Below are 14011 nucleotides of genomic sequence, written 5' to 3' on the forward strand. Positions count from 1 at the left end.
AGATCCAGGGCAGAAATTCACCTGCTGCCGCCATCCCTTTCATTCCTCTCTCAACTCTAGAACCAAAGCCTCTGAGTTCAATGCCAGCTCAGAATCTCACTAGCTGTATGACCTTGGGTGCCAGCTTCCTCAACTATAAAATGAAAAGAGTGAAAACACTCTTACTGAGTGGCTGTGAGGGGTGAAGGAGTTAAGTAACAGAAAGTGCTTAAGAACACAGCTTGGCATATAGGAAGCACTCCATAAATACAGGAGCAGCTGCTCCTCAACTTATCTGGCCACAGGAGCTCTCTGTTGATGTGCAAGGGAGAAGCTGGGGTCTTTCCAAGAAGGGAAACTTCCAGAAGAAGGAAAAAAGAAGAAAAACCCTCTTGCAGCTCCTAAGTAAAGGAAAATGCAGACTTTTGCCATCAGTCAGATGTCGGTCTGGCTCTCGCCAAGGGCCAGGGGAAGTAGGGGAACAACAATTAGACAGGAGCATTTCACCACTAAAAAAGATTTTTATTACAAAACAAACTCTAATAAAATCAGGCCTGGTCTTCAACCCCACCTCTGGGTCGAGGCACCTAGGATGTAGCAGGCTGGGGGAAATAGGGGATGGTGGGCACTGAAAGAACAGAGCAGGCTGGCCTCCCCTCAACAGTTTTAGCTGCTGCCCCTTTTAGAAAGGTCTAGAAGAGCTCTTCCAAAGCCTTTTGAGAGAGGCATCATCCTTCCAGCGAGGAAGGACCACTGCTGGCCTCATCTAGCAATGCCGCACTGCAGGATCCAGGAGGTCTTGCTGACTCTCAGCAGAGGCCACCCAGGGTCACTCAGCCTGGGCGATGGCATAGGAGAGCAGCCACAGAAGCAGGGGGCCCAGAATGAGGACAGCAAACCAGACGGCAAAGCTGGCCAGGATGAAGTTCCGGGCCCGGGCCCCCCAGTGCACTGCCTCCTCGAACCGGCCTGCCTTATGCCGCTCTTCCGCCTGCGGGGGCAGGTTTTTGGTTAGGTTCTTCCCCTGCTTCTTCCCCAAAGTGCCCCACTGCCCCACACCAATCCTCCATCCTTGTAATGGCTCAAAACCTGACACCCAAACCCCCTGAAATAAAATGTCTTTTCCCTTTCCAATGTCTATTTCTCATGCGTCATCTACAAAATAAGGTTTCTACTCAGCTCTGTGTACTTTTCCAAGTAGCCATTGTTAGCTCACAAGATCACACATGGGAAAGTACTTTTCAAACCTTTTATCCCCAATCCTTTTCTACTCATCCCACATTCATTCAGAATTTGGAATCCTTGGCAAGAAACCGAGAGATATCTTGGAGTCTTTCCCTCCCATCCAGCCAAACACCACCCCCTTCTCATTAGCCCAATGGGCCTCATCGTTTTATTAAGAATTCTCTTTATGATTTTGATCTGATGAAGCCAGAAAGTCTCAAGATCCTAAGAATACAGTTTCTGATTATTAAAATAAAACCAGGATTGAGAAAATTCCCATGTGACATTTAAGTTAGCCTGTGTGGCCTTTCAAAAGGTGCATGTGGGGGCGCCTGGATGGCTCAGTCGTTAAGCGCCTGCCTTTGGCTCAGGTCATGATCCCAGAGTCCTGGGATCCAGCCCCACCTCGGGCTCCCTGCTCAGTGGGAAGCCTGCTTCTCCCTCTCCCACTCCCCCTGCTTGTGTTCCCTCTCTTGCTGTCTCTGTCAAATAAATAAATAAAATCTTAAAAAAAAAAAAAAGGTAAACATGCAGTTTCAGTCAGGTGTTTGGAAATGGTGGAGCCCTCTCAAAAACCCCACAGCTTCTTCCCAACTGCTATAGATTGCTCTAATCACTGCTCAACTGCCTCCAGTCCTGCCCCTTCCAATCCAATCTCCAAGTAGGCCTTAGAACACAAACCTGACCATGTCACTCTCCTCTGCAAAAACTCTTTAAAGTACTCCCCAGTACTTTCTTTTTAAAAATATTTTATTTATTTATTTGACAGAGATCATAAGTAGGCAGAGAGGCAGGCAGAGAGGCAGGAGGAAACAGGCTCCCCGCTGAGCAGAGAGCCCAATTCAGGGCTTGATCCCAGGACCCTGAGATCATGACCTGAGCCGAAGGCAGAGGCTTAACCCACTGAGCCACCCAGGTGCACCCCCCCTGGCCCCGCCCAGTACTTTCAAGATAAAGTTTAAACTCGAAGCACAGCATTGGGAGACCCTTGGGAATCTGGGCCCTCTGGCTTCATCTGTCACCATTCCTCACTGGTCCAGTCATGGGGAACGAAGAGCCCAGGCCTTTGTACACACTGCTCCCTTTACCTGGGATGCCCTTTCAACCCTTAGTCACTCATCCTTTAAGGTTACTTTCCTGTCACCTACTCTACATACACAGGTATGTAATCACACATATATATCCTCCCTTGCTTCCAGAATACCTTGTGTTTCCTCCATCACAATACTGATGAGCCACATTGCATTAATTACCCATGTTCACAGTGCTCTCTTTCATTAGACTGTGGGCACTCTGAGGGCCAGAAGCATGTCTTATTTCTGACACCAGGCCCAGAGCCAAGCTGTGACAAGTACTTAGCAGCTGTGTGATCAGTGTACATAGATCAAATACACTAAATCATCACCTAACTACAGCCACCCCTTTGCTCCCACGGGAATCGCGTTCCTCACCTTGATGGCAAACACCAGGGCCACGACTCCCAGGCAAGAGCAGCCACAGATAATGCTAGCAGCCGCCAAGCAGCGGAGGCGGAGCCGGCAGCAGCGGACTGGGGATGCAGGGTGAGCAGCTTCCGTGTTGCTCACCAAGGTGTCCACTGCCTTCTCCTCGTCCTCCATCACCTGTGGGCGACAGTCAAGGTACTTGTAAGCCCAACAACGGAGCCATTGGCCTGGGTCAGTCAGACTCCGCCCCTCTCTCTGATGTGTCCTTGTGACCTAGCCCAACTCTCAGGAATGCTGCCTTACTGGGGAATTCCTCTCGTGACTCACAGACCGAGAGAGGAAATGTTCGGCCGGAATCCTTTATTCTCAGCCTAAGATTCTGAGTGTTTGAAGGCAAGCCAGCACAAACGTAGCATTATCTGTATTACTTAACTGTTTTGACAAGTAGGGAAAAACACAATGACAGGTGCACACTGACAAGCAGGAGAAACACAGAATCTCAAAAGCTGGCAGGAATCAGACTCCACGAATCAGTGATTTTAAACTGTATTTCAAAGGGTCTTAACATTCTCTGAAGTCCCTCAAAAGCTGCTCGTGAATATTAAGGAGGGCTCAGGAAATGGCACCCTGAGCCCTGCTACCCCACTTCAAGCACAGCAGCTGTCTCATGTGAAAACAGAGTGGATGAGAACACAGAGATGGGAGAAAGCAGAGGGAAAGGACCCATCTAAGCTCTCTTCTTAGCTGAGGAAGCTGAACATCAGTAAAACCATACCTCCCCAAATTGGGCCTCCTTTGCTATGCTGACTCCCTGCTACCTCTTTTCTCCATTTTAACCCAGGCCACCCAATATATTCAGAGTAACATGATGACCTCATAACCCACACAGAAACCTGCATAATGATGCCCTGCTTAATCATCTCCCATCTCCCTAACTTCTCAGCTCCTCTGAGCTGTGGCATCAAACCACCTTTCCACCCTCATCTCCAACCATCCCCCTACATGCTATACAAAATGGAGCCATTTGCAGTTCTCTGAACACAAGCAACAACGGTTAGAGTGACAGGAGGCAAGATAAGCAGAGCACAAAGACTCTCTGCCACAAAGCTGCAGGACAGGGGATATGAGGAAAGAACTGATGATGTGGTGAACATAGACACAGTCATTAGGGGGAGAATGCAAGGAGAGGGTTTAGGGAGTTGAGACCAAAGAAAATATAAAAAACGAACGGGGGCTCTTACCTGGCTATGGGCCTCGAGGGACTGCGAGTTTCGGCTCCTGCCTCTGGTTTGATTTGGCTTGGGTGGAGATGGAGCTGACTCAGGTCTCCAAGCCAAGCCCGGGGGTGGGGTTGGGTGGCCAGCCACCACCCAAAAGGCCCCAGGAGCTCAGAAAGGGGTGTGGCTGACTCAAACTAGTTTGGCTAGATGGAGGAAAGCAAAGAGAGGGGAATGGAGCGACTGAAGGTAGGATGCCTGCCTTCTGGAAAAGGAGTGAAAGCACCTGAACAAGAGGGGTGAAAGCAGGGAAAAGTCTGAGGCATCAGAGAGCTCTGAGTGAAAGTCCAGGAACTAAGGGAATAGGAGAGAAAAAGTATGAGTTGGAGTGACTCAAAACTGAAAATTTAGGGAAAGGCACCCTACCAGATCAGATTTGCCAATCTTTCCTCCTCTTGCGGGATTTCTGCCTCAAAGACACATAATTCTGGGTTAGATATCAGGTACTAGGGTTTTGGCAAGAACGAGAGAAAGAAAACGATGCCCAAGTTCCCACCCAACCCTCCACCAGACCAGAAAATCAGAAGCCTCCTTACGCGGATGCTCATACAGAAACTAAGTTTATTATTTTTTCTTCTTAAAAAAAAAAGAAAAAAAAAAAAAAACTCATGGTAGAGAGAAGCCCCTCCCCCTTCCCCTAAGGGTGGGGGGCTGTGAAAGATAGCTGGGGAATCAAGTACAAGGGGGTGGGGACAGAGACTATCTTGCCACCCTTAACACTGCCCAGCCATGTGGGGTGGAAGGGAAGGGGGTATGTGAAGAGCCCCATTTCCATGACAACCAGTTGCCTACCCCCTACTTTGGTGGAAAGAAGGGAGAGGGCCCCTATGACTCCCAGGAGGCTTTCCCCCTCAAGACTTCAAGTAGTGGTTAACAGAGTCAGGCCTGGTTGTGGAGGGAGAGGGGCCATGGCGGAAAGCCTAGGTGGAGGGGCAGCCCACTCACGTCTTGGCCTTGCGGCCTCTGTGACTAATGGTAGGGCCAGCCAGATGGGGAGGGGCACTGCTACGCAGAATGCGCTGGTCCCCTTGGTTGGTGGCCCCACCAAGTCGGCGGGGGCCAGGCCGGCGTCGTGGGGTCCCATCCCCTTCCTCCTCCTCACCTGAGGCTTCAGCCTCAGACTCCTCTACTGAACCCTCAGGTCCCAGGGGACTTGGAGGCTGTAGGCGGCCTCGCTTTGCCAGCCCAGGAGCCCCGCCAACTGGGGCCCCTGCCCGTTTGCGAGGCACCTTCTCAGTCTCTAGTGGGGGGACTAGAGACCCTGGACGCAGGCGGGTGGAGCGCAGTTTTGGAGCTAGCGAGACCACGGGAGGTGTCAATTCTAACCCGCCTGGCCCACTATCTGCTAAATCCAGGTCATCCTGAATTACAGCCACCACCATGGACCCTTCGCTCTTTCGTCCCCGCATTCCCTCCGCTTCAAGCCGCAAGCGGGCCAGGCGGGTGAGGGGGCGGCTTCCGTCCTCGTCAGAGGAACTGCCCTCACTCTCCCCCTGGCCCTGGGGTTGCCGCCGCCTCCCCAATCCACAGCTCTCAAGGACGGAAGAGCTGTCACGGTCCAAGACAGGGAGCTGGCTGGGCCGAGGTGATGGTGGATTCTTGGGAGGTCGGCCCCGCTTCCGCTTGGGTGGGGATGTTGAAATGGTGAGATTGGTGACAGTGTTGGCGACAGTAGCAGTGGGACAGGCTAGGAGTGGTGGGAGTGGTGGCAGGGGAGGTGGTAGCGGGAGTGGCTGTGTCCGGCTCTCTAAGCTGCCATCCCCTGGAGAGGAAATGGTCCCAGGAATGGGCAAATCTCGTGCCTTAGGGGGCCGCCCACGCCTTCTTTTCTCCACAGGTGACAGGATGATGGGTTCTGGTCTGTGAGCTGGCTGGGCTCCAAGAGGCTGGGGCCCAGGACTAAGCTGGGGTCCCAGGACAGGCTCCGCCACAAGAAGGGTCTCAGCCCCAGGGACTGGGTCAGCCCCGTTGGTTTTTCCCTTAGAGGGGGATGAAGGTACCTCATCCACCCCTCGCCCAACATCTGCTGGAGACCTGTTCTTCTTGGGGGGCCTCCCCCTCCGACGTTTCACAGCTGGAGGGGTGATGGCAAGCAGTGCCCCGTCTCCATTCTCTGGGCTGCCCCCACCAGTCACCCCCAGCTCAACGCGACGGCGAGCTACGAAGGGCTGCTGGGTTGGGGTGGGCAGTGTGGATGGGGGAGCAGCTTCACAGGGCCCACCGGCGGGAGGTGAGGATTCTGGCCCCGACATGCTGCGGGCAGATGGGCTTCCCGGGCTGGCACCAGTCTCAGACACCCCAGGCACTAGGGTGCTGGCAGTTCCCCGCTGCTGTCGCCGTCGCCTCACCAATTCCTTCTCCTCAACCACGGTCACCAGCCGTCCCGGCAGCTTGCGGAGCACTTTGGGGCCTGGAGGCTGCCCTGGCCGACCAGCCCCCTGACCCCTAATTTCTACATCGGCACTGGTTCGCCGCCGAGGGGGCCGGGCAGGTGAAGGACTCTCAGGTGAGGAGGTGGCAGAGGATGAGGTTGATGGGGCTGCGACCTCTGGTGAAACAAGTTCCTGTGGCTTCTCTGGGCTGGAGGTTGGGGTCTGGGCCTCCATCAGCTCTTCTGAGCTCTTGTCAGCCTCCACTGGCTCCGGAAGTAGCTCATCAGATGCTCCTGAAGGTGGGAGATCCAGCCCATTGCTCTCACTCAGACACGAGGGCACCTCCTCACCGTCAGGCAGCACTGTGAGGACGGTCCCCTCAGCAGGCTCTGGCACTTCCTGCTCTTGACCGTTGGGGACGCTGTCAGCCTCCAGGGTTGGGCTAGGTGCAGAAGAGGCGAGAGAAAGGTTCTTCTCTGATATAGGCAGGATCTCAACAGCAACTGGCAACAGATCCTTAGGGGGCACAAGAGTAAGCGGGGACGTCTCGGAACTGGCCAAATCAGCCAGCTCCGGGGACTCGGTAGATGCCAATGCCTGTGCACACAGCTCTGTCTCAGGCCCCAAGCCCAAGGAGAGGTTGGTGACTGGGGGGGAGACGGGCACAGAAGGTAGACCAAGCAGGAGAGGGGAGGAAGGAGTTGAGAGAGAAGTTTGGGTGGGAGGTGGCGTATGAGCTGGTGGAGGGGTACAGGCAGGAGGAGGGGTACAGGCAGAAGAACAAGAGGGAGGAATCTGTGAAGGAGGCAGTGGGGGAGAAGGTAAGATATGAACAGGAAGCATGGTTATTGGATTTGGGGCTGAAATGGGGATCGGGGCAGGAATTGGAACAGGGATTGGGGCAGGAATTACAGCAGGAGCTGAAGCTGGAGTGGGTCGAGGCCTAGGTGCTGGCCGGGGAACTCTCTCCCTGGCAGGGCTGCAGCGTGGGGTTGTGGAAGTGCTGCGGGTATGATGGGTGGATGTGACAGGAGTGTGGTTTGCCCCTTGAGTCTCAGCCCGGGCTCCACGAAGACGCTCACTGACGCGAGTCCCTGGCCTTTCAGGGGCCTTGGCCTTCTTACTGCGCCGGTGACTGCCTCCACCAGTCCCACAGGAAACCTCATCCCCAGCCCCTGGCCCCTCCTCCTCCTCTTGGGGTAGGCGGAACACCTCCTCCTTGGCTTGGTCCAGATCCTTGCGGGCAGCTTCCACTTGTTCCTACCAACAAGAGAGCCCAAATGGTGGGCGGTCAGAGGGAGGCAAGCAGGGTCGGGAGTGGGTAGAAAGCAGCCACTTCTCACTTCCATCCCCACCTCCTAGAACTACTCACTTCTGCTTGCTTGAGCTCCTCTCGGCTCACCTCCTCCAGTGAAGCTTCCAGGAATTTCATGGCGTAGCGCTCAATGGGGGTCAGCTGTGGGAAGGAACAGTGGTAATCAACAACATAGGGACTTGGTAACCAGGGCCCAATATCCTTATTTTCACCAGAGAAGACAGGAGGAAGATCATAAGGCCCAGAGGAAGAAGCTGTGAAGGGTGAGGTTGAGAACTAGTGGGTCCAACACTGACCTGTTCTACAAGGGCAGCGATTTCTTGCTCAGCTCGGGACATCTCTTCATCCTCAGCCCCAGGCCGGCTGGCCTCCTCTCCCTCACCAGCAGGAAACCCATCATTCTCATTGAATTCTGCAAGCTCAGCCACCTGTTCGGCCTTGGCCTGGGTGGCTGCACGGATATCCTCTTCATCCTCTGCCCGACACAGTGCCTGCAAAGGTGTGGGGAAGAAAAACCAGGAGAATTAAAGAATTCTACATCCTGTGGTTTGATTCAGACAAAAATCTGAGGCCACATTTATACCAAACCAGGTATATAACTGAACTCAACTCTCTTCTGAGCCCTCGAAGTTATCAAAGCAGTGCAGTATTCCACATAGGATAAACTAGATCTCACTTGGAAGCCCACTAGTGAGAAAGCATCTGTTTTAAAAACCTCTAGCTCCACTTCCTTTTCCATTCAAGTCTGCCTTCTGTCTCCTTAAGAGAGCAGTCCCAGAAAGCTGTAATTACAAAAAATCCCTAACTCCTTTTTGCACTGAGATACCTCTTGACAACAGACTAACCACCTCTGGTTTTCCCCCCTGTGATGAATAGCCAGAAAGCACACACTGAAGTCACCGAGGGACACAACCTAGAGTGTGCGCAGGGAAAAGCACCTTCGTACTGTACCTTATAGTTCCCAACATCTACCTCTGAAAAAATACAAATGCCCAGCCTTTGGCCCCGCCAATCACAACTTAGTAGATTCTCAGATGGGCTCCCAGGAATCAAGCCTTTAAAAAGCTCTTTAGGGTCACCTGGCTGGCTCAGTCAGTAGAGCACACGACTCTTAATCTCAAGGTCGTGTGTTCATCGAGCCCCACGTTGGGCATGCAGCCTACTTAAAACAAATTAAAATAAAAAGCCAAAAGCTTCCCCCAAATGATTCTATTATGTATTAATCAGTATCTGGAAAACAAGAGGTCACCCCACACACAAAGCACTTCTTACTTCCACTATTCCATTTCATCCTCAGTTACTTCCTTCCCATTAGCAGTTTAGAAAGGTGAAAAGCAAGATTCCAGGCTCAGAAGATGAAGCAGACTTGACTTAACAAACACAGCTAGTAAGAGGTACTATTAGAATTCAAACAAGTAACTGAGGATTCCAAATCCTTTCTTCTATGAAATCTTATGAGCCAATTAGCAATCTACTCACAACTCCTAAAGGCCAACAGTCACTTGGGAAGCAGCAGAAATGTTCTTTCGCCCCAGACAGCCCACACCTTAACTATTAGCTCTACTCTAGAGAGTGCCTGCTCTTTCCTCACCTGCTCCAGAATATGGGTCTGCTTGCTGGCTACAGTCTCTTCCTCCTCTTCAGGGGCAGAGGGTACAGATGAGCCACACGGCTCTTCCAGGGGCATATCAAACAGCTCTCGGATGGTCTGCTTTGGAGAGAAGACAGGGAAGTGTCAGAGCCAACGGAATGCTGGACCCAAGTCTACTATGAAATAAAAGCTCTTAGAAATAATCAGGAATGCCACTAGAAGAGGCAGATCTGTGGAGACCAAAGCATCTTATTTACTTATTTTTGTTAAAGATTTACTGTTTAACTGTTCTAATACATCCAGCATTTATCTCAGAGAAAAAGAAAAAGAGAGAGAGCAAAGGCACTTGAGGGGAGGGGCACAAGGAGACAATCTTTCAAGCAGACTCCCTGCTGACTGCGGAGCCCAGCGCACAACTCAATCCCATGAGATCACAGCCTGAGCTGAAACCAAGAGTGGACGCTTAACAGCCTGAGCCACCCAGGTGCCCCAGAATCGTCTTTAATGAGCAGGAGCAACCCCTACGGGCACAGCGGTTGTCTCCTGCGTAGACTAGAAATCTTAGTACCTGTTTAAAATAGGCTGTGGTGAAGTTGCCTCCCTCAATGGCCATGTCTCCCAACATTCTCTTCTGATTTGCCTTTTTTAGGATGTTCTCCTCCACTGTCCGTTCACTGATAAGTCTAGGGAGTGATGAAGGCGATGTGTAAACAGCCAAACAGATTAATAAAACCCTACCAGTAAAGAGGACGCAAAATGAGGGGAGAGTAGGCAATACCTGTAGATGTGGACATCTCGGGTCTGGCCAATTCGGTGACAGCGATCCTGGGCCTGAGCATCCATGGTGGGATTCCAGTCGCTGTCATAAAAAACAACAGTATCTGCTCCTGTCAGGTTCACACCCACACCCCCACTCCGAGTTGAAAGGATGAAGCAGAATATGCGTTTGTCTGCATTGAATCGTTCCATCAAAGCCTAGAGAGAAAGAAAAAGGACTGTTATCAGGGGACACGGCCACCCACACAGACCCAAGGCTTAGTGGGGCCCCTTCTGGACTCTGAGGTCTAGAAAATGGAGACAGTAGCTGCGGTGAGCCTCAAAGGGCTGCAGATGTCCGGGTTACCTGTCTCTGTTCAACTCTAGTAGACCCATCCAGACGCAAGTAGAGGTGGCCATGGTAGGTGAGAAACTGTTCTAATACATCCAGCATCCGGGTCATCTGGGTGAATATGAGCACCCGGTGGCCCTCCGCCTTGAGCTGTCGCAACAGCACTGCCAATGTTTGCAACTTTCCTGACGAAAAATGAAGGGTATGGGGAGCTTGTTATAAGCTGGAATAGGGAGAACACTTAGCACTGAAAGACTCTAGTTGAAAAATAATAAAAGCTTTTTTTAGCTGAGGGTTTCAATTAGCCTAAAAGATCAACAATATTTAACTTTAGGGGTGCCTGGGTGGCTCACTGGGTTAAAGCCTCTGCCTTCGGCTCAGGTCATGATCTCAGGGTCCTGGGATCAAGCCCCGCATCGAGCTCTCTATTCAGCAGGGAGCCTGCTTCCTCCTCTCTATCTGCCTGCCTCTGTCTACTTGTGATCTCTGTCAAATAAGTAAAAATATCTTAAAAAAAAAAAAAAATTAACTTTAGGAGCGCCTGGGTGGCTCAGTGTCTGACTCTTGGTTTCGGCTCAGGTTATGATCTCAGGGTTCTGAGACTGAGCCCCGTGTTGGGCTCTACGCTCAGTGCAGAGTCAGCTTCAGAGTCTCTCTTCCTCTCCCTTCCCATCCCATCCCCATACACATGCTCTCTAAAATAAGTTAATTATTTTTTTTTAAAGATTTAATTTATTTATTTGTCAGGGAAAGGGAGCACAAGCAGGCAAAGTGGCGGGCAGAGGCAGAGAGAGAAGCAGGCTCCCCACTGAGCAAGAAGCCCGATGTGGGACTCGATCCCAGGACCCTGGGATCATGACCTGAGCTGAAGGCAGCAGCTTAACCAACTGAACCACCCAGGAATCCCTAATTAAATATTTTTTAAAAATATATTTAACTTTATTTTCTTCTTTTATGGGATCCCCCTCTTCAGTCTGCTCCTGTCTAGGATCTACCTTCTATGTCTAACTGGGGGTGGGATAACATATAGACCCTCGGGGATAAAAAGGAAACCCTCAGTGGTATATGAACAGGAAGGAAATCCTTAAGGAGCTACTCTGAGTTATGCCAGCTAAAACACACAACAGAGTCACAGGATAGATATCAACAACATCCACTGGATGTTATGACTTACATACAAGGATTGAAGATCCCTAAAATCATAACCATGGAGAAAGGATCCTATGAGGTTATCTAATTCAATCTCCCATCAAACACAGAAATACCTTCTATAATGTTTCTGATGAATCAGTTTAAATGCTTTTAACAAAGACTTCAATTTCTCTACTTACTCTAAATGGCTTCAAATGTTACAAAATTGTTTTTTTACTAAAATATTTCTTGAACATACATTAATAAAAATTCTGCTGTCTTACATTCTAAGGCCATTTACAAAATCTCCAAACATGTTACTGAAGAAACATCTCTGCTGGGTTGCTGCAGAAACAATTCACTACTGTCCAATAGATACTCTTGCATAATAGAACCTGATTTACACTGTAGACACCCTGGCAGAGATCCCTTGATCCAGGGATGATAAGCCCCAATCCAACCCCAAAAGATAAATCATGACTGGTCTAAAAAAGCCATAGTTGGGGCGCTTGGGTGGCTCAGTCGGTTAAGCCTCTGCCTTTGGCTCATGATCCCAGGGTCCCGGGATCGAGCCCCACATCTAGCTCCTTGTTCAGCGGGGAGCCTGCTACCCCCGCCCCCCGCTTGCCTCTCTGCCTATTTGTGATCTCTCTCTGTCAAATAAATAAATAAAATCTTTAAAAAACAAAAATAAAAATAAAAAAGCCATAGTTCCTCTTTGCCATTTCCCTTTGTCAGAGATTATTCTAGGGATGGGCATATGGCCCAAATTAAAGCAGTGAGCTATGAAGCATCGTCAATGAGGAGAACTTTCTTCCCATCCCCCAAAAAGAGAAACTTGCTGAGAATATTTTATCTCAAGCCCTGTTTCCTGCTCAGAGCACTGCTGTGCTCCCTGGAGTTGTGGCAGCCATGGTAGAACCATCAAGAAATAAACACGAGAATAAGAAGATAAAAGCTAAGGATGGGAGAAAGACCAGAAGGTCCTGGGTCCACGAAAACGTCAGTAAGCTGAACCAGTCATATACCACTATTCTCAGAATTTCTCATTAAGGAAACAATAAATGCTCTTGTGGTTCAAGCCACTATTCAGTTTTTTAATACTTGCAGCCAAATGCATTCTAACCAAAAAGATTCTAACCAAAGACAGGAAGATCCTTGTGTTTTCCTAAAACACAACTTACTATTTACTGTGCAGTCTTGTACCACCTTGCACCTTTCCCCATGAATCTGAAAACTCTCTGCTGTGCTATCTTATTTGCCACCGTATCCTAAGTGTAAAATACAACAGATACTCACAAAATAATTACCAAATGCACGAGTTAACACACATTTTCAACTTTCATAAAGTCAAATCCATGAATGCCAAGAATCCATCATACGGTCTACATTTCTCCATCCTGCCTATAAGCATAGCCTGAAAAACTGGCTGATGTTTAATGAAATTCACAAAAATCAAGCTAGAGCATCCCTTTGATATAGTCTTTGCTACTCACAGAGCGGGGGAAAAGGTCTAGGGATCCTTACTGACCATTGAACTTACCACAGTCATACTGGATGAGCCTCAAGTCAGGGAACTGGGTGCGCATGTTACACACAATACGGTGCAAAGGACGAGCCCGTGGCCAGAGCTCACAGGCCAATTGCTCTTGGAAGGCTGCCTGACGTGGGGCCAGCCAAGGAGGTGGGTGGCAGGCATGCAGGGAAGGGGGAGGTGCCTCCACAGGAGGCATGACAAAGATGAACCTGTGAAGGAAGAAGGCAAGCAGTATAAAAGATGGAACTCTGAAAGGCCCCAAAAGTGCACCTTCTCCAGCCCTAACCACTATATCCACTCAGAGGCCCCAAGACCCGGTTCCCATTAGCACTTAGCCCTGCCAACCTCTCAATGATTTCTGACAGCTGGTCTAGTCGTTGCTGGGGAAACAGTACAGCCTGGCGGGCAGCCTCGGTATAAGTCCAAAAGGTGGGGTGGCTGGGGCCAGGAGAACGAGGGCCGATGGGGCTGGCAACAGGTTGGGGCAGGGTACAGAAATCCAGGACTTCAGTCCCATACACAGGTGCCAGGGCCCCATGAGCCTCACTAAGTTGGAAAATCCGTTCCAGGCGTTCAGACCGCTGCCGCTTCCGCTTTTCCTCCAGAGAGTCCTGGGGATGAGAGGAAAACACACACACACACACACACACACACAAAGTGATCAGTGTCCTCATAGAAAACCTGACCATTCACCCCAGAATTAAACATAACCTATGGAAACCACAGGATTCAAAACTACATTATGCTTTTAACGGTTTTTTCCAAGCTGTCAATTATGACTCTTTTCATAATGTTATATGAAATAACTTCTCTGCAAAAAACCCCCGATCTTCCTTTATACGCTACCAAAACAGAATGCCTGAATATTCAAAACTAAGATCTGTATATTTAATAAGCTTATAAAATGGATGATTTCTGGGAATTTTCTTAAATAACACTTAAACTACACACCATTCAAGTTAATTTGGCTTTTAGAAGTGGATCCGAAACAATTATTGAAAGCCTTCCTCCAATCACTGACCAGGACAGAGT

General features: G+C 50.1%; 2 protein-coding genes across 3 annotated transcripts in view; both read right to left on the reverse strand.

Annotated features, from left to right (window-relative positions):
• Nucleotides 1-480: 480 nt before the first annotated feature.
• Nucleotides 481-4434, reverse strand: TMEM265 (transmembrane protein 265). Of its 2 annotated transcripts, XM_032842612.1 has the most exons (3): nucleotides 3890-4434; nucleotides 2655-2825; nucleotides 481-970 (listed from the first exon to the last, which is right to left on the reverse strand). In XM_032842612.1, the coding sequence occupies exons 2-3, from the start codon at nucleotides 2820-2822 to the stop codon at nucleotides 809-811; spliced, it is 330 nt and encodes a 109-aa protein (XP_032698503.1). In that variant the 5' UTR covers nucleotides 2823-2825; nucleotides 3890-4434; the 3' UTR covers nucleotides 481-808. The 2 variants fall into 2 exon arrangements, with proteins under 2 accessions (XP_032698503.1, XP_032698504.1); XM_032842613.1 differs by lacking the exon at nucleotides 3890-4434 and having other exon boundaries at nucleotides 2655-3875.
• Nucleotides 4435-4553: 119 nt separating this feature from the next.
• Nucleotides 4554-14011, reverse strand: part of SRCAP (Snf2 related CREBBP activator protein) — a 32329-nt gene continuing 22871 nt past the window's right edge. The window contains 9 exon segments of the mRNA XM_032842610.1: nucleotides 4554-7557; nucleotides 7670-7753; nucleotides 7909-8103; nucleotides 9204-9323; nucleotides 9772-9886; nucleotides 9982-10178; nucleotides 10327-10496; nucleotides 12986-13188; nucleotides 13325-13590. Coding sequence (XP_032698501.1) covers nucleotides 4867-7557; nucleotides 7670-7753; nucleotides 7909-8103; nucleotides 9204-9323; nucleotides 9772-9886; nucleotides 9982-10178; nucleotides 10327-10496; nucleotides 12986-13188; nucleotides 13325-13590 — 4041 coding nt within the window. The 3' untranslated portion in view covers nucleotides 4554-4866.

This window comes from Lontra canadensis, unplaced genomic scaffold (assembly GCF_010015895.1).
Source record: "Lontra canadensis isolate GAN:19392208 unplaced genomic scaffold, GSC_riverotter_1.0 scaffold132, whole genome shotgun sequence".
NCBI lineage: Eukaryota > Metazoa > Chordata > Mammalia > Carnivora > Mustelidae > Lontra > Lontra canadensis.